This window comes from Eucalyptus grandis, chromosome 7, assembly GCF_016545825.1.
Source record: "Eucalyptus grandis isolate ANBG69807.140 chromosome 7, ASM1654582v1, whole genome shotgun sequence".
NCBI classification, from domain to species: Eukaryota; Viridiplantae; Streptophyta; class Magnoliopsida; order Myrtales; family Myrtaceae; genus Eucalyptus; species Eucalyptus grandis.
Genome location: NC_052618.1, coordinates 2,709,142 through 2,731,521, shown reverse-complemented (window position 1 = coordinate 2,731,521; position 22,380 = coordinate 2,709,142). Strand labels below are relative to the sequence as shown.

At 37.8% G+C, this 22,380-nt stretch overlaps 2 protein-coding genes across 2 annotated transcripts; both read right to left on the bottom strand.

Annotated features, from left to right (window-relative positions):
* Positions 1–6,084: 6,084 nt before the first annotated feature.
* Positions 6,085–7,090, bottom strand: LOC104454796. Its single transcript, XM_039317013.1, has 3 exons — positions 6,958–7,090; positions 6,372–6,811; positions 6,085–6,171 (listed from the first exon to the last, which is right to left on the bottom strand). Exons 1-3 carry the CDS (start codon positions 7,088–7,090, stop codon positions 6,085–6,087), a joined length of 660 nt encoding a protein of 219 aa, XP_039172947.1.
* Positions 7,091–9,997: 2,907 nt separating this feature from the next.
* On the bottom strand, positions 9,998–10,739 carry LOC120295542. The gene is made up of 3 exons (XM_039316765.1): positions 10,655–10,739; positions 10,265–10,506; positions 9,998–10,168 (listed from the first exon to the last, which is right to left on the bottom strand). The coding sequence occupies exons 1-3, from the start codon at positions 10,668–10,670 to the stop codon at positions 10,109–10,111; spliced, it is 318 nt and encodes a 105-aa protein (XP_039172699.1). The 5' UTR covers positions 10,671–10,739; the 3' UTR covers positions 9,998–10,108.
* Positions 10,740–22,380: the final 11,641 nt, after the last annotated feature.

Here is a 22,380-nt window from a genome sequence, read left to right as displayed (position 1 = left end):
ATACCAATTTCGATGAACTCTAGCTGTCTCTTTTCAGATGTGAGTTCAAGATTTTGATCTTTGATAGATTTTTGGACAATATTGAATTTCCAATTTTTTCAAGTCAAGAGCTTTGGCAACCTCTGCTAGTTTTGCCTAGTCCGATACAAGATTTTGTTTCTTTTAACTCGGTTTCATCTTTACATTATTTCACCTACTTTATAATATTTTCTAATTCACCTTCCTTGGATTTAAGCTTTTTGGAAAGCTTTGCAATAGATGTTTCAATGGACCCCAATTCCCTATCTTTCAAAGCAAGTGTCATCAACCACTCATTGATCAACTAGTTGATTTCCTCAAACTCTTTTTTTTTGGGGAATTTGAATTATTATTTTTTTGGGCTCTTTGATCTTCATATTGATGCAATGGAGTCGACTCTTTTTAGATTTAACCTCCTCGGAGCAATGTTCAATGGATTTATGGATTCCCCTGAGTTCCTCCATCTTCGCTTTAAATTAATTTGGACAATCATTTATCATATCTTCGAGAGTCTTTGCTTTCATGGCGACTTCCTTATCGAAATCTTTGATCATATGCTCCATAGCCCTCAGCCTCTTTTCACTCTTCGTGCTTCTCCAAACTATGGTTAAGTAGATTATGCAATCCATTTAATTTCTCTCTTTTAATTTCAAACGTCCACTCCATTCAATGGAAAATGCTTGGTTTCGATCAAGCGTTCTCTTGTCAAGGCTTGAAATCAAAAGAGAGGAATTAAAGGGGTGCATAGTTTGCTTGACCATATTTCGGAGGAGTGTGAAGAGTGAGAAGAGATAAAGGGTTATGGAGTGCATGATCAAAGGTGTGACGAGGAGATTGCCATGAAAGCCAAAGAATTGTAGTCTTTGGAAGATAAGATAAATGACTGTTAAGTTGATTTCAAAGTGAAAGAAACTCGGGAGACTTCATAAATCCATCAAAGATTGCTCCAAGGAGCTTAAATCTAATGAAAGTCAACTCCATTCCATCAATATATTGATCAAACAACATAGATAGGAGCTCAGATCCCAAAAAAAAAAAAAAAGATGAGAAAATGAACAGCTTGATAATGAGCATTTGACGGCACTTGCTTTGAAAGATAGGGAACTAGGGTTTGTTAAAACATCTATTGCAAAGTTCTCCAAAGAGCTTAAATCCAAGGAAGGTAAACTGGAAAATACAATGAAGTTGGTAAAGAAGTGCAAAGAGGAAACTAAGTAAAAGAAGGAAAATCTTATCTTGGTCCAGGCAGAATTAGAAGAGGTTGTCAAAGCTCTTAAGTTGAAAAGTGGTGAATTCAAAACTGTCAAAGAATCTACAAATACTGAAATCTTGAACTTGCATTTAACAAGAGACAGCTAAAGTCCATTCAAATTGATATTCCACGGTGTGCGGAGCAACTTTGTTTGAAAGAGCAAGAGTTTGCTTACATTCAAATCTCAACTCTTGAATGTGCCAAGGTCCCTAAGTCCAAAAAAAAAAAAAAAACAATGCAATTTGATGCAAAAATCCATCACAAAAATGCTCACAAGAGCTTGAATCTAAAATAGGGCAAGTGGGTTCCATTCACAAGAGAAGTAGGGATGCTTAGCAGATCTTCAACTTAAAGAAAATCAAGTTTATAAACTTGATGTGTCAATTAGAGAACACTCTCAGCTAGTTTAAATTGAAATGAAAGAATGTGATGAGCAATATATGAAGCTATAATTGTGGGGGACAATGGCTTGATTCAATTGAAAAGTCAAGTAAGAAGTGCTTCAGGAAAATGGAGTTGAGAGGGAGGACTAGTAGCCATTTTGGGGTGATGGCACAAAATTGGAAATACCTATATGCAAGTGTTCTAGCTTCATGTCTAAATGCTTGATCCACAATTGCTTTCGATGGAAAGAAAATGTAGTTCATATATCAACATTTTCATGAGCTCAACAGAGGGTACCTAAGGTGCGAGAGATAATTCAAATGGCAACTTATGTCACAAAGTTGATGTTTAATGCCATGGAAGGGTTTTACCCCCAGAATTTAGGGAATAGTGATGGGTATTAGATATTGGGGTGATTAGAAGGAATTGTGGGTTACTAGATATTGTAGTTATTTGAAGAAATTGTAATTTCCCGTTGGAGAGTTTCTTATGATCTTCAATGGAGATTAAGCCTCAGTAGAGGGAAGTTGTAGTGCAACTGGCTGTTGAATTGGAAGGGAAGCTGAAATTTTCACCATCACTAGAGCATTCTTTGGAGTTCTTGGGTTTTTTGAAGCTTTTGAGGCCTATGTAGCTTCTGCCTTCAATGCAAATGAAATTTACGCTTGTCAATTCTATGTCACGGTTCCGAATAGCATTGGAATTGCAACAGGTGCTTGGTTCTGTGTTGCTAATAAATGGAGATGTAGGTATTGACTTGGGATGTCAAATGTGGTCATCAGTTGTTGTTAGCATCTAAATTTTGTCACTTTTATTTATGATTTAATTGTATGGAAAATTAGGAATTAGTCTAAAAAATAAAGTAAAAAGTAAAGTAAATAATTTTCATTAAAACGCATCACATATAAACATTAGGAACATTTGCATTATTAGTTTTAAAATTTAAAAAAAAAATAAAAAATTTAATCTAAAAAAGAATAAGCAATTGGGCTAGGCTCGGCTAGCCTAGCCTACTTCTTCTTTTCCCTTTTCCTCGGCTCGGCCTGGCCCTCTTCTCTTCTCATTCTCTCCACTTTGTCCATTGGCTCAATGACAAATAGGGAAGGAAGGACAGAGGACAAGCTACCAAATAGTGGTGGAGGAAACAAGGCGAGCGTCGCACCAAAGTTGGTGGTTGGGGGTAGACCAATAGCAATAGCTAGTGTTGCAAGAGGCCACACGCATCAAATGGCTTAAAAGTTAAGGGAAGGGCTCACTCGTTGGGGAGGGATCGTGAAGGGAGAGAAACAACAATAGTGAGATTGAGAGTGAGAGCGAAGAGTGAGGCCGTGAGTGAAGGGCTCCAATAGCTAGCGTGTCGTTGTACCCTCGTTGGTGTGCGCCTCTCTCTACGAAAGATCTCGTGTGTTTCTTTTTATTTTATGTTGAGTTGCATCAAATTCCCAAGGATCCTAGTTTAGAGGCGAGTGAGGTGATTGGATGTAGTTTGATCTATTGAGCTCGCCCTCCATATGCTGCCATCAAGCTAGGTAGGGCCATTGCTGCGGCTACTCCTATTTACCTTTATAGCAAGTCCCCCTCCTTTTGCCCCATTTTCGGTGACATTGGGCCGGTGCTTGCAATTGTTTGGTTCAATGTTTGTCCATCAAGCATGCATTGGACTCAATTATATATATTGTCGCACCTTACCCTCCGAGGGAGGGAATAGATTTAGGGATATTGCCTAAAAGATGGGCCTATGGCTCATGATTAGGCATGGGTCCGCTCAAGCCCATACCTTAGACGACATTGGGCAAGTTGAATGCATGGAAATTTTCTAAAGAATGAGTTGCCATTAGCCTAATGTGGTCGGCTAAAAACCAAATGAGTATGAGAGTATACCTCACTTCCTACACAAACCAAAGAATTTAGCATCGGGACTTGATTACACTAATTAACTAATTAGTACTCTTTCGGTACCTAATCTTGTTTTTTTTTTTTAAAGCTTTTTCTTGCCATGCAGTCTATAGATTGATTTTAGGCCTATCAACTAACACGTGAAATGATCATGTATGTGCACAATTATCAACATAATAATCGACAATTAAGGAAAGCATTAAATGCATATCATTAAGGAAAATATAAATACTAATCTTAACTAGACTAAAGGGAAGCCAAACTCAATGTGTCAATGCTGTGAATTCAAAGGCATTTGTCCCTAAAGACAATTGAAACCCTAGACTACAACCCCAAGGGCTTACTTAACCTCGAGCATAATTCCAAATTGAAAGGCTTCATATTTTCAAGGAAAAAATTACTTCAAAGATCAATTTTAACCTTTTCAAGGGAATTTAAATTATTTTTGAATTTTTCGATTTTTTATGAAAAAATGAAATTTCAATTTCCCAATTTATTAAAAAGAATTTTAGAATTTTTCCAAAAAAAAAAAAATTTTTGCAATTTTTGCAATTTTTTTAATTTTATTATTTTTCACGCGTGGCTCCACGTGAGTACAAGCGGCCCCATTGGCTTTTTCTTCAAAAAATATGTTATTTTCCCTTTTCTATTTAAAAATTTATTGTCATGATAGACCTGTTGTTGTTTTTTTCTCTCTCCTCTTTTTTAAAAGGGATAATACCCTAAAAAACCCCCAAACTGGTACATTTGTGACAAATTTACCCCAAACTATTTTTTTGACCACCAAAAACCCCAAACTGGTATACTTTTGACAAATTTATCCCAAACTGGTACACTTTTGACAAATTTACCCTATGTTAGTTTTCGTTAAATTCTATTCTCAAATTATTAAGTTAAATGACACGTGACAGTTAACCAGTACACCAATTTAGGATTTTACGTTCCGTTTGTCACAGTTTATAATTTTTATGATTTTTTTTTGTGGTATTAATCCAATTTAGCATAGGGTATATTTGTCACAAATTTATCAGTTTAGGGTTTTTTTTACAGTTCAATAATTAGTTTGGGGTAAATTTGTCATAAATGTACCAGTTTATGGTTTTTTATAATCGGTCGGGGTAAATTTGTCACAAGTTTACTAGTTTGGGATTTTTCATGGTAAAAAAAATAGTTTGGAGTAAATTTGTCACAAGTGTACCGGTTTGGGGTTTTAAAATTTACCCTTTTAAAATAGCCTTGCATGCATTAATGGCGCTTTCTCTCTCCTCCTTTTGAAGAACAAATGCCCTTACGCATACATCTTCCCTTCCCTCCTTTCTTTCATTCTCAATTCAAAATTTGGGTGAGAATTCGCTCTTTTACATTGCGTTGCTTCTTCGACCTACTCCGGGGCTAGGTCATCTCTGCTCTTTCGCCCAAAGCACGTTGCTCCTCCGCCTTGCTCCGGCGCTCGCTCATCTTCGCTCTTCTGCCCCAAAGCTCATTGCTTTTTCGGCCTGCGTCGTTGTGTTACTTCTTCACCTTGCTCTGGTGTGGTTTCCCAACGCAAGGCAGCGAGGAATGTTCTTGCTGTAAAGTCGCAGACTCCAAGCGATAAAGAAGTTTCAACTCTCTTCAATTCGTCTTCGAATCTGCTACGTTCGCCACTCATAACAGTGATTTTTTTTTTTTTGGTCGGTATAACAGAGTTGATTCGGCGAATGCTTGCCATGACCGGCTGCACAAGCTGCTGGTGAAGGAGATGGAGGGGTGGACCGACATGTGCAACGACGGAGGTGGAGAGAGCGAGTGGAGGAAGGTGATGGAGGCGTCGTGCAGAAAGATGGACGAGGAGGTTGGAGGGAAGGGGTGGACACGTCGATGAGGATGGCGGGGTCGATGGCAATGGTGGCGGTGGTGGGGAAGGAGGAGGCTGTGGTGATCTGTGTCCTCTAGTTTTGTGCTCATCCGCGCTTCGCCTCAATCGGACATCTCCATCCCAAGCTACACTCTGCTATAGGAAGATACTCCAGCTTCAGAAGTAATCGCACAGTTTTTCTGGGTTTTAGGGATGTAAAGGATTGCACAGCCATACCCATTGGATATGGCCTTGCAAAGTTCTCGCTTTCTTTTTTGTTTGAAAATTTTCGTCTTCGCTTCATGACGTCGGAACCTACTTCCAAGCTGAATAAGGGCGAGGATCGGAGGACGAAATGAGTGAAGAGAGTCTGAGATGTGCCAAAACAAAGCATGGTTTGATGAGAAGTGAGAAAAGAAAAGGCTTCCTTATAGTTCACGGAGTCCTTTTTGTTTCTTGAACTTTTCCTTTTTGTGATTGTGTTGTTGAAAAACTTTGCAACAATTTCTGTGTTTGTAATGTATCTATTCGGTTTCTAAAGAATTTCATGTATTAAAGTTTACTTTTGCTCATTTGTAGAGAGCTCTTCCCATGTTGACTTTGTTCATGAATTTCCTGCACTCAAGGGATCTGTATACCAGAAAGTAAGGTTGGGTCGACACATCCATTTCCTTAATCTTTTCTAGTTGGGAACCACCTATACCCCGAACTCGACATTCTCAAGTTCGCCAATTGAACAAGTCTGGCATATCATCGCAAAGTAGTAAGCCCAATTGGACTCCACCTAATGGACAAATACAGAGATAGTATTTGTCACAAGTAGAGATTCAGCAAGGAGTCTCCAACACAATGTTGATGTCGTAATTGTCAATCTTGGGATAAATGTTCATCATTTGAGGTATAAACGATAAACACCAACTAAGGTCCCCTTGGCCAGAGAAAAGGTCGGTTGCTGAGGCTGCAAAGGCTAGGTGAGCTATGGACCTTGGTCATCGGGAGCCACCTCCCGTTGAACGTGAAGGTCTCCTGGGCCGTGGCATCGGTCGAGCGGCCGCTGTCTGGAGACGGCGATTTCGGCGAGGACCAGGCGGAGGATATGCTGAACCCAGCACAGCTCACGCGGAGAGGGGCCAACCTCACGTTGGGGATGGTCCGGACGATGCCGATGATGGTGTCGACGTAGCGCTGCTCCAGCGTCTGCGGCTCCAGGGCAGCCGTCTGGTTCTCGACCACGGTTGGATTGGCGGGGAACAGGAAGGCCGGAGCCTCAGGTTCCCGCCGCTGAGCGGCATCATACTCGTCCAGCATGTGCCTGAGATCCTCGTCCGATCGCACCGACACCAGCGCGTCGAGATCCTCTTGCGCCACCTGATACTTCAGGACCACGTCCGAATCGATCTGGGCACTCAGCTTCTTCATCAAATCTGTAGCAGCAAAACAATGACTCAGAATTTTCCATATCAATATGACCAACGAATCCGAACATGCCAATCGTCACGGAGAAAAGCCAGCACCGGAGAAAGATGCGTCGCGAGAGATGGAGATGACCCGGGTCTCGCCGCCCACGTACCTGAGGTGGCCGGCCGCGGCAGGATCTTCCCGCCGTGACTGCACAGGAACTTGACCTTGTTGCTCGGGGACGTCACCTCCCTGCCTCCGCCACCGCCTCCGCCGTCGCCGCCATTGCTGCCTTCATCTCCCATTATCCTTTGATATTAATCGATTCAGAAGTTAGTTCAGTTTTGACAAGACGAAAAGGAATTAGAATTTAGAAAACGAGGCCAAGCAAAGCCAAGCTCCTAATCTTCGCTTTCCCTTTTTTTTTGTGTTTTTATTATTTATTTTTTTGTGGGAGAAATGCTGAAAATAAGGGGGCTCAAGGGCGATTATCGGATAACCACAGGTTGTTATTAGCTAATTCAATTTCTCCTAATCCGCGAATTCTATGCTGAAAATAATTTCGGTTTTTTTTTTTCTTTCTTTTGGAATATCCATTCAGTCCCGAACCGATTCTCTATAAATCCGAAATCTAGACCAAACAACGGCCCTGAATAATCGGCTTTTCCTCTTTTCTTTTTAGAGCTTGGAAAAACAATATGGGGAAATGGGTTTGTAAACTTTAGATCTTGGTATTCCATAGATAAATTAGATAGTGATCCAACTCGTGTAAATTCCCCCATTTTATGTCACGCTAATCAAGTCACTGACGAGCCACGCCGGTGGTCTCGGTTCGCAAGTTTCCAAGGCTGCCGCCGCACTTCCGGTGAGACCTCCACTGCACACGACGTTCTTCGGGTTGCGAAGAGGGAGAGGAGAGGCACATGCCCACAAAGGCACTCGACCACGATAATATAGGCAACCAGGCCGAATACCCCATAAATGTGAAAATCCATGATATATGTGATCCACCGAGCTTCAGCAGTGGTTACTTCTTCTTATTTCTCGTGAATTTACATTCCGATACCTTCATTTGGTCCTCTGACGTCGATTATGAATTCTCGGATTGAATTCTATACAACGTTGATGTCTTATTTAACGTATCTTTAATATGAAAGTTCATGCGTCTATAAATTATTTAAGAAGTGAAGAATTGAGTTTTAAATATGGAAAACTCCATTCTCTCTTAGATCTTGTAAAAATATGTGTGTTTGTTAATGCGGCTTTCATTGTATTTATAATATGTTAAAATATTATCACAGATATATCATAAAAGAATTGATTTTACATTTATTATTATTATTATTATTATTATTATTATTATTATTATTATTTTTGCTCGGAAACATTAGTTAAGTGGGTTCCGGTTGCCTGTAAATAGTCAATGGCAGGTTGTGGTGAAAAGGCCCCGTTATTCCTTGGGAATAACGGTGCCGTTTGCTTAGCAGCACTCTTGAATGAACCATTGAGCCGAGCCGGGCCGAGCCGAGGGGAAAATATTAGGTGAGCCCGCTCCTCCACGTCACCACGGGTCGGGCCCTAATCGATAGTCGACGTGGCTCTGGGACCCACCTCCCCCGGGGCACCGGCCTATCTTTCTGCGTTTCTAATACTGATACTAATAGGGTGACCCTTCTCTTCTGCTTTTCTTTTTCCCTTTTATCGTGGATTTAAAAAAAATTAGTAATGCAAGGAAAAAGAAATTAGTAAGGCATCACCAGCTCCCGTGTCCTTTCTTTGTTTTGCTTAAATTTGTGAAGCACCCTGAAAATCCTCAAAAACTTATTTGCGAAAATGCATTCGAATCTTGAATTTTTTAAAAAATACAATTAAATCTTAAAAGTTGTCTAATTATTGCAATCAAAGTCCTATCGAGTTTGTCTAATTTGACTAATGGAAAATTTTGACCTAGCTTTCTTATTACTTACGTATCCCACGTGGCACCGACATGACTAGAACGGCATTGTTTTGTCAAAATCTGAGTTTTTAATACAAATTTAATTAAATTACATTAAAAATAAGTAAAGTTTAAAAAAAAAATAAGAAGGAAGAAGCAAGGGAGGGCTTGCAGCCCTAGCCACCGTCATCACCCACCATTTACAGGAAAGACAAGGCTGGCAATGGTGATAAATGGCTCGCGGAGGTTAGGGGACTCGGTGACCCTCGTTGACCACAGGGGAGGGTTGCTCACCCTGCATAGGTCTAGTCGACAGCCACCCTTAGCGGCCATCACCACTAGCGGCCCTCCGACAAGCCTGGGCTGGCCAAGAGCTTATGACCCTCATCTCATCGAGTAAGTGCCGTATAACCCTTGCTTGCGACCCTTGCTAACTCTCGCTCATTTCTTCCTTTTTTTTTTCTTTGTTTATATAATTTAGATGAAATTTGTATTAAAAAATCAGATTTTGATTAAAACAACATCATTTTAGCCTTATATTTTAATCACGTCATCGCCACATAAAAAAGAGAATAATTTTTTTAAAAGAAAAATAAGCCACATTATCATTTTCATCAATCAAGTTGGACAAAATTAATGAAAAATTTTAATTACATTAATTTAATAAATTTTAGGATTTAATTACACGTTTTGAAAGTTTTGAAACTATACTTATCTTTTAATTTATCTTATAAATGATTATTGAAGTCGACTCTGCCCTTCTACCGACCCTAAATAAAATGCCCTTAGTTTCCTAACGTGCATTCATAATGTGACACCGGTCGATAAAACAAACTTGGAAAAGATTACCATTAATGTTCTAGGGAGGATTTCTTCTTGATGCGACATATTGTCCCTCTTTGGTGTCCGTAGTACATTATTACTCACCCCTAAATTGGTATAGCTCTAGCTCTGAACAGTGTCAAAAATGGAGTGGATTAGGCCTGCCCATCAGTCATTGTCCTAGGTAAATGGAAACCCTTCTCTCAATTTGTTCGACAGAAACGTCAAAGATGGCCTCCGTGCTCGAATCTCCACGAGTTGACATCGGACTTTCCTTGGTTAATTCTAAACTATGACGACGTTAATGCAAGCCGTGATTTCGTCGTCACCAATCGCTAATCAGTAATCATGCAGCAATCAACCTCTAATTAGAACAAGGGAACTAGTAGCATGCATATATACCAAAGTAAAGAGTCGAGTCGAGTCGACTCGGCCGCGACGATGGCGGCTTAGGGAAAGTTTTACATGTCTAGACAGATGAAAACTCGCATGTTTAAAAAAAAAAAAAAAAAACTGAACAAATGCCGAGGCGAGGCCGAGACTCCTATTGAACCGCGACAGAAGATCATAAGCCATGGTGCGGCCGGCCGATGACACCTTCCCTGGGACACGGCAGAGGAGGAGGCTGGGAAGTCCGGAGAAGAAGAATCGATCAGGGGGAGGGGAGAATTTAGAAAGCGAGCGCCGACGAGGATTCACAAGACAGAGGTGGGACTCTTACCTCGCGGCGGCCGGACGGCGGAAAGGGAGCTGCATTTACTCTGCTGTGGCGGCGAGGCTCGCAAAACCTCTTGAGCTCCCCGACCGCCCAGATCAGAACCATGACGATCAGATATGCAGCTGCTACAGTGGCGATGCCCTTTCCGGCACAGGCGGCCAGAGGGCTGCTGCACCGCCCCCACATCGTCAACCAAGTGCTCTCGTCCGGGACGGACCCGTCCATCGTCGCCGCCGGCGCGTTTTCTTCAAAAGAAGAAGAAGAAGAAGAAGAAGAAGAAGAAGAAGAAGAGAATCCAGTCCATTAAAGTTAGCAGTCGGTTCCCTACAAGTAACAAGTTCTTCAATTCTAGCGAAGGAAGATTCAGAACCAACGACCCAAGTGGAAGCTAACCTGTTTGCTGGCCCATGAACAGAGCTCCGGCGGACCCTGAAGAGATCGAGGAAGAAGAAAGGAGCCGGACGCGAAGAGATCTCGTACCACGTGAAATGACAGTGGACGCGCAATAGCTGTTAATAGTCAATTTATTTCCTAATTTTGGAACTTTTTGCTAAAGAATTCCCTTTTTTTTTTTGGGACTTTAGTCAATAATTATCACATAAATATCCATTCAATCCTAAATCCAATTTAATTAATTGTTTCAAGAATAACTTAATGATAAATTATTTTCCAGGATTACAATTAGTTTTTCTTTTTTTCGTGATATATGATCGAAAATATTTTCTAATGTTCGGATATTATTGAAAAATAATTTCGACCTCATCACTTTATTTTAGACAAAAAAAAAAATTTTTTAAAATCTGAAAAAATCAAAATTTTTAGTTATTTTATTTTTGTTTTCTTTTTACAAAAATTGGGACAAAATCCGAGCCGTTCGATGTTCAAAGATCGAGAGGCCATTCCTTCGTGTTTCGCGGTACGTGTGGGGTTTCGCTCATTGCGCGCGTGTCCGTCTTTTCATGCGTGCGAGCGTGTGTCTCAAGCCTTGACGCTGGGGCTTCGAAAATTTTAATTTAATTGAAATTTCGTTTAATCACCTCGGCGTCCGATTTCGGCGATTGGTTCAATCGGACGGCCCAAGTTGAAGAATTCCATCGGATATGCCTCCCCTGGGCCCCATCGATTCCCCCCTGCTATCTAAAGTCCAGTATCAATATTTCACGAGGTAAGTCTCAAACTTTTTTTACTGCCGGGATCCATTTGATATTAGGTCATTTTGGCATGCCATCATTAAAAAAAAAAAAAAGAATTAGCAATTGGGAAAAAAAGTCCAAATTTTAATTATTTTATTTTTTCTTTTTTTTTTGTTTTATTTCAAAAAAAAAGAAAATTATAAAATTTTAAATCTTTTTCTCTTTCCTTTTTAGTTTTCCTTTCCTTTTTTTTTTTTTCCCTCTTCCGCTGCTATCGGAAGGTGAGAGCCACATATAAGCTTTGCCTTTTCAAGATTTGGTGAGCCACGAGCTCACTGATCTTGGTGGAGCTTAAGCTCGCCAACCTCGATGGAGCTCAGCTGGTGAGCTCGAGCTTGCCTGGGTCGGTCAAGCCTCAAGCTCGGTAGCCTATAATCTAAATTGATCTCCTAGCTACTTGTAATCACTAAAGTACATGACCAGCAGAGGAAGAAGGGGATGAAGAAGGAAGGGAAAGAAAAGAAAAAATAAAATATTCAATTCTTTAAAAATAATTAAAAATTGGATTTTCTTAAAATTATTTTTATGATAATAAACTTTTCATTAACCAGGGAGCTTAAAACTAGGAAAAAAATTTCCGATTTTTTCAAAGGGGAAATTATCTTCTTGAATTTAAGTTTTGGTAAGAAAATATTTTTCATTAACTAGAAAACATTTTTCGTTGACTCATTTTATTAAGTGAATCAAATGCCAAAAAATGAGGAAAACGTTTTCTCAAAAAAGGTTTTTTTGTGAAACAAATGCACCCTAGACAAACATGGGCCCACAATAATTGTTTTATTTTTGGGAAAAACAATATGGAACAGTGGCTTGGTAAACTTTAATTAGGTATTTGGATAATAATACATATCCATAAGATATATCCACAATAATCCTTTGTTTCATGGAAAATAAATAGTTCAAAAATATTTTCATAAAAATGATTGTTTGCATCACTTAAAAAAATGAATGAACTAATATTATTTTTGTATCACCAATGAATATGTCTACACACGATTTTTTCTCGATAATGAATTTTTTTTTATCGACTAATTATTTTAAGCAATCATTTTTTTTTTTGGACATTGTACCATGGCATAAACACCACGTGATGGTTATGTCATTAGTAATAAGCAGAAATAGCTTACAATTTTTTCTTTTGATAATATCTATATTGTTGGAACAATTCAGATTCAAATTATACAAGTATTTCAAAATTTATTGTTCTATTTTCCTTTTGAGTGAATGCCACTTTAGCATGACGGAAGAATTTTGTTTCATGTATTTATGCTTTTACTCTTGTTCGACCAAAAAGAAAATACTTTTAATCTTGTGAAGTTATTATGCTTTTAGTTGGCCTTTTAAATGGAATGTTGGAATTACTCCTTTCGCGGAAACATTGTCTTAAGAAATTGAAAGCTCGGTAGAGACAAACTATGAAGTCCTACAAGGCAATAAGCTAGAACCCAGGTTCTCCTCAAAAAGAAAAAGAAAAATCACAATGTAATCACCCCATAAAAGGATAGGAAATATTCTACCTTCTGTCCCCTTGCTCTCAGCTTTTCTATGATCAAGACTCTAATTTTAATTTTTATAGTCAATTCTGGGGTGAGCAAATGACCCAATTGGACCTGAAAACCAGCCCGGATAATTTTAGGCTAATTTAAATGGCGACTAGTCTCCGGGTTAAAAAAACAAAAAAAATAGGAACTTGTCTTAACCTATTTGACAGCTTGATGCACGTTCAATCTTCTCTAGCATCTAACTTTAATGGCATAATTTGAAAATTAATAAAATAAATGACATTATCTTATCATAATTTGATAAGCATATAGACAAGATTGATGCTTATTTTTTTCAATGTAGGATGTGATCGTAATTATCAAAATGAGAAAATGTAAATCAAAACAAAAAAAATAAAAAATTTTAAAGTGGTAACAATAAAATAAATAAAGCATAAACTTTACTGTATTGTAGAAAAATACATATGCAGCAAATTTTTTCAAAAAACCCTAAACTTATTATTAGTGTCAAATTGAACCCAATTTAATCAATGACGAGGCGTTCTCTTTCATTTTCCAGCCTAGTACCTTTGAACTTTTGATAAATTCTACACGCTTTTATTTTTAATAAACTTCTAATAATGAGGAAAAATCACCCATTAAATTATATAGATACACACACAACGTGGGCTTTACTCGTTATAAAGAAAAACACGTACACCAGCTTGTGCAAATAATAATTGCATGTTGAAATTGTCGTGTCAGATTATATTCCCTAGGATTCCACTGATCGGCAGCTTTATCCGATTCCTGGGAAGCCCGTGATCGGGCCTACCTCGCATGTCTAAATATAGACCATTCGAGGACCACCACGTTGACTTGCCCTCTTGCCCGAACGGGGATGACATCCAATTCCACGCCACCCGATTCAACCGGACTCGCGGAGGATTCAATCAATTGCGGGGATCTTTAGCTATGTGGCCTATTGCTAGGCTGAGTGCCATCAGTAATGCAACGGATGACGACGTTGAATTGAAGAGGTCGCTCAATTCTATACTTCGAGGAAAGCCAGGTCAAGATTAATGGCATAAAATTAGAGAAGGTCGTTGGCACTAATGGAGTTGAATTAGAGTTTGTATAACCAAATATAATCACATCATTTAAGTTGAGATTCTTGGAAAAACTGGATCGTATGAATATAATGCTTGATGAAAAGAACTTCAGCACTGTTGCAATTGTGAGCAGCACCAGCACATAACCCTTAATTAAAAGGTCTCAGAAAAAAGCAAACTCCGGGCTCCGTCGGTGGAATTTTTAACATTCATTACCGCAAATTCTTCGGTATCATTTCATTTTTAATTTGTCAGTAAAGAGATTGTGCTAAGAGTGAATAATATGGTCTCGATCAATAATTGTGCTCGTATCTCGACAATTATTGACTCAATCAATCAAGGCGTATCATGAACATCGAGAAATTATGTCTTAAATCACCCAACTTTTACCATCTCGATTATGAGTTAGTTCATGATGATTTTATGAAAAAATGATGTTTGTTTTTAAAATTGACAAGCTTTTTTAGCAGTCGCACTTTGATCATATATTATATCTATATCCGTCTTTCTTACCAAATCCTCGGTAGTACGATATCTGCGCAAAGAGTTTCACCTCTGGGAGTGCGGGCCTTGGTCGCTTTCCATGGTATTAAACGAGCATGCAGATCACATCGTGGGTGGTCCTAGAAAACGATAGGTGAGAGAGAGAAAACTGAGCAATAACTTTTATTCTTTGTAGGTCACATCGTGAGCGGTCCTAAAAAATGGTTAGGTTTCCATGGCATTAAGGGAGCATGCAGATCACATCATAGGTTGCTTTCCACGGCATTGACCATGAAGTTTTTATCTTGCTGGGAAAAATATATTTGATTGGATTTTTTTTAAATTTATTTAAAATATCAATAAGAATAACTAAGAATAAATGAAGAGAAAAGATATATTGAAAAATGAAAAGGACTAAAACCCTAAACTACCGTAATGGTGATCAACGAAGGTAGCCACCAAGGCGGTAATTGCCTTTGTTGTGAGTGGGAAAGAATTCAATAAAAGGTGCGAGAGAAAGATTACAACAACTGCGGCTACTAAGACGAGCGCGCAGGTTACGCAGGGATGAGGTTCAAGCGGGCAAATAGTTTGCCGATGAGTCCGAGAAGGGCCTATTGGGATGGATCCTACATGAGGCGGACGTGCCGAATTGACGACCTAGCGATCTGGACCGCCTCATTTGCGGCAGATGGTACGACTGAAAATACTGTATAGCAAAACTCTAGATTTTTGCTCTTCTGTATTTGCACATGAATTACAAGATCTGCTAGACTTTCAAGCTGATGTACGCCCAATTTTCTGTGGAGAACTTTCATGGTTTTTCTGGCCATTAGGACCTTAGTTTATGAAGGGGCTGGCTTGGTTTTTTAATGGCCCAGCTAAAATCATCTCATGCATGGCCTCATTCTAACCAGACAATCCTACGTAGTTGTACTTTTAATCTTGTTGGACCAAAAAGAATATACTTTTAATGTTGTAAAGGTATGCTTTTAGTTGGCCTTTTAAATGGAATTTTGGGATTACTCCTTTTGTGGAAACGCTATCTTGAGAAATTGAAAGCTCGGTAGAGACAAACTATGAAGTCCTACAAGGTAATAAGCTAGCACCGAGGTTCCATGCAAAAAGAAAAATAAAATCACAATATAATCACCTCATAAAAGGGTAGGAACACTACTTTCTATCCCCTTACTCTCACCACTTACATGATCAAGAGACTCTAATTTTAATTTTTCTAATAAAATATTGGGGTGAACAAATGACCTAGTTCAACCTAAAAACCGACCCGATTGGTTTCAAGAAAATTCACATAGGGATTGGTTCCAAGGCTAAAAAAATAAATAAAGGGAAAATTTCAAATAAGAACCCAAAGTGCTATCATTTTCTCAAAAGAGGACCTGAAGTGAAGTTTATCTCAAATAAGGATTCAAAGTGTCTTCATTTTCTCAAAAGAGGACCTGGAGTGGAGTCTGTCTCAAATAAAGACCTAAAGTGATCATTTAGTCTCAAAGAATGACCTCATTTGCCGGCCGATGAATAGATACATCTCCAATGCATATTAGGTAGCTTGGTCGGGGTGTTTTTGTCCAATATTTTTTTTTTTTTTTTTAAAATTTTCAGTTGTCTCATTCTTTATTATTATTTCTTTTTGGGCCAATAGTCATCATCTTCTTTCCCATGTTCATTTCTTCTCAAAAAACATTGGACTTAGGAAGGGTTGGCGAGCGCTGGCCTTTCCCCAAGTCCGGTGTTTTTGATCTGGGCAAGAAAAAGTGAACATGGGACAAAGAAGACGATAAACAAGACAACCAAAAATGAAAAAAAAAAAAAGTAGACAAAAATACCTTAATCAAGCCACCAGAATATACATCAGAGATGCATTTATTCACCGGCCAACGAGTGAGATCCTTCTTTAAGATTAAATGACTATTTTGGGTTTTTCTTTGAGACAAACTTCACTTTAAGTCTCTTTTGAGAAAATGATGGCACTTTGGGTCCTTATATGAGACAAATTTCACTTCAGATCTTATTTTGAGAAAATTATGACACTTTGGGTTCTCATTTGAAATTTTCCCATAAATAAATTAGGAAACTATCTTAACCTATTTTATATCTAGTTTGTTGATCGGCTCGATGTGCATTCAATTATTCTCTAACATCTAACTTTTAAGGTATAATATGAAAATTAAGAAAAGAAACAACAATATCTCATCATAGTTCGATAAACTTACAGATAAGATTGAAGCCTTTTTTTTTCTTCACAATAGGATGCGATTGTAATTATTAAGACAAGAAAATGGGAATCAAGACAAAAAAAAATTAAGAAAAAATTAAAAAATAGCACATAAACTTAATGCAATATAGAGACATATATTATATGGGAAATTATCCAATAAACTCTAAACATAATATTAGTGTGAAATTGAACCTAATTTGATCAACAACAAGGTGTTCTCTTTTTATTTTCCAGCCTAGTACCTTCAAACTTTTGATAAACTCTACATGCTTTTATTTTAATAATCTTTTAATGATGAGGAAAGATCACCCATTAAATTATATAGATACACACGCACACAATCATTGGCTGGGAGTTTCCCCATCCAACGTGGGCTTTCCTCGTCACAAAGAAAAACACAAACGCCTGCTTCTGCTTGTGCAATTAATAATTGCATATCAAATTGTCATGTCAAATGATGTTCCCTAGCATTCCACCGATCGGCACTTCGTCCGATTCCTCGGAAGCCATGATCCGGGCCCACCTCGCGTGTCTAAAGATGGATGAACTTTTCGAGGACCCCCAGGTTGACTTGCCCTCTTGCCTGACCGGAGATGACGTCAACTTGTACGACTTGCACCCCCAGGGAAGAAGGCGAGATACAACGTGGGCCTTTCCTCGTTACACGTGACGCGTTGATCACCGTGCAACTTTGGTGGGCCCCAGGAGTCAAGGCGGAGAAAGTGCTGTCCTGTGCTGGCGACCCGAATGTCGGTCGACGTGGCGTCGCCCTCGCGCGGGAAATTGTGTTCCGAGTTTTGGCTTTTCGCTGCTCTTGAGATTGGACTCTGTCGTTATTCACGAAAATTATAATGATAATAAATAATGCCCGTAATAAAAACAATCGAGGGAGGTTTGTATTTTCGAAGAATTTATGCGTAAGATTCAGTTTCCTCCACATTAATGCGAAGCTTCCTATTTATTCCTTAAAAGAACATTAAAAATTTAAAAAAAAAATTATTAAAAAATTATACTCATCAACATTGAAAATATTATGTAGGATGACTAATTTTTACATTAGTAATAAAGTTGTTCAAATGAAATTAATTAATAAAACGTGAAATGATGTGAGACTTAATGGATACAATTGAAAGATGTTCAAGTTAACGTTCTTCTATTATTTTATCTTTTTATTCCATTTTTGGATAGAAAATTTAAAATTCCATCACATGGCCAAAATTAGTTGTCTAGGTTTTAGGTTGGACACCTATTATTTGAGAAAATTGTAACAATGATCACTGATTTCGAAATTGTTAAAGATCATTCCTATTACATTCCTCTGGTCTTTTCACATTATTTTTCACATTACAACAATGATCACTTACAAACTCACATCACATTATTTCAAAGGAAATTTTTTAACCTTTCTTAAAATTTTGATCCACTGGATTGATATAAAATTGATGTTAATTGCTCTTTGCGTGGTAAAAGTAGAGCTCCAGGACGTTCCTCTTTTTCGTTTTGTGTCTGTCTTTAGTTAATGTTTAAAGTTCAACCGCACTTTTAACGAGAAACTTTTTTATTTATCTTCGTCGGTTTTTTTTTCTCCTCCTCATTTTGGAGTAAAATGACAAAGTTGCTTCTTCTACCTGGTATTTTAATTTTCCTTCCAAATTTTCGAAGGAAAATGGCTAAGCAATTTACCCGGCTCCCTTGGAAAATTGAAAGGCTGGCAAGGCACCGTCTCTTTTTAAGAGGGATGGTGCCGTAAGTGTTGGAATTTTGTTTGTTAAAACAAAATGAGTGCTTTTTACTTTGTCCCACATAGAAAATGTGGGAGCAAGTGGGTCAATTTAAAAATGTGGGATTTCCTTTTTGTAGTTAAAGGAATGATTGGGTGGGGCTAGACCCCATCATACCGCGTCTTGGTGCGCGATTTTGGCGCGAAATCCCTTGCTATTTATTTATTTTTTATTTTTAAATTCAAAAGTTGCCTTTTAATTTGAGAATTTTCGGAAATGAAATATAAAATGAAAATTCGAAATTCTATTTTTTAAAAAAACTATTATTTCGAATTTTATTTGTGTCTTTTCAAGACAACCTTTGGAAAAATTACTTATTCGGTTTTGCAATTTTTTTCCGAAAGGTTGCAATTGTTCGGTTTTCGACTTCTTCCAAAGAGTCGCATTTGTTTATCCGAACAATTTTCTAAATGACATGTTTGTTCATTCTTTGGCAATTTTCATGAAGAGTTGCAAGACTGTTTCATATATATACTTGTCAATTTTCGGAAAGAAAAAAAGTGGTCATTTTTCGAGTCTTCTTTCTGAAAAGCTGCAGCCAAATTTTCGATTGTTTTCCTAGAGAGACCCTGGAGAAATACAAGAATTGCTATCTAGTATTCTCATTCGAGACTTTATTGTATCCTGGAGGATTTTTGCCGGTGACCATTAGCAACGTTATGGGGCAAATAAATCCTTAAAGATAGTGATATCACGCCTTAAAGTCCGAGTTGTTTTACTCGATCCGATTTCATTGTTCAACCCATTTCGAAGCCATATTTTACAACAATTTTAAAATTTATCTTTGCTACAATGGAGTCGGAGACAATCAAAGTTATGAATCAAGATATGGTCAAATTAGACCAGTTCGATAGGAACATTTTTGCTCATTTGGAGGGACAAGATGATGTTCTTACTCACCGCTCGAAGATCTCCTACATCTTTGGATCCTAACTTGGCGGCCTATAGAAGATCCTAAGCCTACTTTCGATGGAGGACAGCCAAGTGCGGAAGCCATTAAGAGGGTTAATAAGGAAAATAAGAAACGTGCGGAGGATGAATTACTTTGTCGAGGACACATTCTGAACACACTCTCCGATCGTACGTACGACTTATTCACGAAATGAAGTCGGCGAGAGAAATTTGGAATGCACTGGAATTCAAGTACAAAGCGGAGGAGCAAGGTACCAACAAATATCTAATTGCAAAGTATTTTGATTTCAAGTTTATTGATACTAAACCCTTGCTGGAACAAGTCCATGAATTGCAAGTGATTGTGAATAAGATTCGTGCTCTCAAGATTGATATTCTAGAAGCTTTTCAAGTTGGAGCAATTATTGCGAAATTGCCTCTAAGTTGGAAAGACTATGGAAAAAGGCTGATTCACAAGTCGGAGGACTTTACTTTGGAGCAAATACATAAACATCTTCGCATTGAGGAAGAGTCACGTTTACGTGATAATTCTGTTTTGTACAATTCCAAGGTGAATTTTGTGGATAAAAAATGGAAACATGGCCAGAACTTCAAAGTAAAAAGCGGGGGGCATAAATTCAAGAGAACACAAAAGAAGCAAAAAAGGGTTGCTATTTTGTTTGTGGCAAACAGGGACATTATGCCAAGGACTGCATTCACCGCAAGAGCATTTCAAAGCACAAGAACATTCCAGTGGTGAAAGCAGATGCAAATCTGGTTGAAGAAAATTATGTAGCCATGATTTCGAACATGTTTTCGAACATGGAAATTTCTGAAATCAATGATACGATGGCTATGGTTTATGAAATTAATTCTACCACTGTCCAATCCGGTTGGTGGATAGATTCTGGAGCAACAGTTCATGTGTGCAAGGACAAGTACATGTTCAAGCAATTTGAAGAGATTGTTGACTTAAATATTCAAGAGGTCTTGATAGCGAATAATGCTCTTGCAAAGGTTGCTGGAAAAGGCACGGTGGAGATAGACTTCACTTTTGGAAAGAACATAACTCTTCTTAATGTGTTATTTATACCGAAATTAGGAAGAACCTAGTTTCTATTGATTTACTTTGTAAGAGGGAAAGAAGATAACTCTTCTTAATGTGTTATTTATACCCGAAATTAGGAAGAACCAGTTTCTATTGATTTACTTTGTAAGAGGGGTTTCGGGTTTTGTTTGAATCCGACAAGGTTATCCTGTCGAAAAATGGGCTGTTTGTTGGGAAGGGTTATGCCAATGATGGCATGTATCAACTGAGTATCAATAATAATATTTCTAATTCTGTTTATATTGTCGAGTCTTCAATTTTATGGCATAGTAGGTTGGCACATATAAATATTCGTTATTTGAAGAACATGAGAAAATTAGACTTGATAAATTTTAATGGCAAATTTGATCAATGTGAAATATGTGCTAAGTCAAAACTTACTAAGAAGCCATTTCATAGTGTTAAAAGAAATTCGAATTTATTGGATTTGGTTCATAGTGATATATGTGAATTTAATGGTATGCTAACACGTGGAGGTAAAAGGTATTTTATTACCTTTGTGGATGATTGTAGTAGGTTCTTATATGTTTATCTCATGAGATCGAAGGATGAAGCATTTACCATGTTTAAGAAATATAAAGCTGAAGTAGAGAATCAATTAGAAAAGAAAATTAAAGTTCTACAATCAGATAGAGGTGGAGAATATTTCCTAAATGAATTCTCTTCATTTTGTGAAGAACATGGTATTATTCATCAAGCTTCAGCACCATATACTCCACAACAAAATGGTTTAGCTGAAAGGAAAAATCGATCTCTTGGAGAAATGGTTAATTGTATGCTTTCAAATTCAAAGCTACCAATTAATCTTTGGGGAGAAGCATTACTTATTGCATGCTATATTCATAATAGAATACCTTCCAAGAAAAATGACATAACCCCTTATGAAATATGGAAAGGTAGAAAGCCAAATTTGTCATATCTTAAAGTGTGGGGGTGTTTGGCATACTACCGAGCTCCATATCCTAAGAGAACAAAGTTTGGTCCTAAAGCTATTAAAAGTGTTTTCGTAGGGTATGTTGAAAATAGTAAAGCTTATAGGCTTCTTGATTTAGAGTCTAATGTCATAGTAGAATCGAGAGACGTCGAATTCTTTGAGAATGAATGTTTTACAAGTTCTGAAATTATTGAAAATAATTCAAGATCTATGGAAACTCAAAGTGATTTTCAAGAGAAAGAAACAAATGATTCTAAAGACATGATTGAACTAAGGAGAAGTACTAGAGCTAGGAAAATAAAAGACTTAGGTCCTAATTTTATTACTCATGTCTTTCTTGTTGAAGGAGATGGAGATAATAACGTGATAAATAAATACCCTTTAGTATTAAATTTAGAAGATGATTCTAGAAGCTTTAATGATGCTATGTCTTCTAGAGATGCTTCTTTTTGGAAAGAAGCTGTGAATGATGAAATGAACTCAATTATGTCCAATAATACTTGGGTATTAGTAGATTTACCGAAAGGATCAAAACCTATTGGGTGCAAATGGGTTTTTAGAAGAAAATATCATTATGATGGTTCCATTCAAGCTTTTAAAGCTAGACTTGTAGCTAAGGGATATAGACAAAAGGAAGGAATATATTATTTTGATACATATGCTCCTGTTGCACGTATAACTTCTATTCGAGTTCTTTTTGCTCTAGCTTCCATTTATGATCTTTGTGTTCATCAAATGGATGTTAAGACTGCTTTCTTAAATGGAGACTTAAATGAGGAGATTTACATGGAATAATCGGAAGGTTTTGTTCTTCCTGGAAATGAAAGAAAAGTATGTAAATTGATTAAGTCTCTTTATGGACTTAAGCAAGCTCCTAAGTAATGGCATGAAAAGTTTAAT

Bases quoted from the DNA above. Each gene is read 5' to 3' on its own strand.
- LOC104454796 (XM_039317013.1), bottom strand. From the start codon at position 7,090: ATGGGAGATGAAGGCAGCAATGGCGGCGACGGCGGAGGCGGTGGCGGA. The intron at 6,812-6,957 runs GTACGTGGGCGG...TTGCTGCTACAG, and splicing joins GCCGCGGCCGGCCACCTCAG to ATTTGATGAAGAAGCTGAGT. The intron at 6,172-6,371 runs GTCCATAGCTCA...TTTGTCCATTAG, and splicing joins GGTGGCTCCCGATGACCAAG to GTGGAGTCCAATTGGGCTTA.
- LOC120295542 (XM_039316765.1), bottom strand. The intron at 10,169-10,264 runs GTAAGAGTCCCA...CGGACTTCCCAG, and splicing joins CGCCGTCCGGCCGCCGCGAG to CCTCCTCCTCTGCCGTGTCC.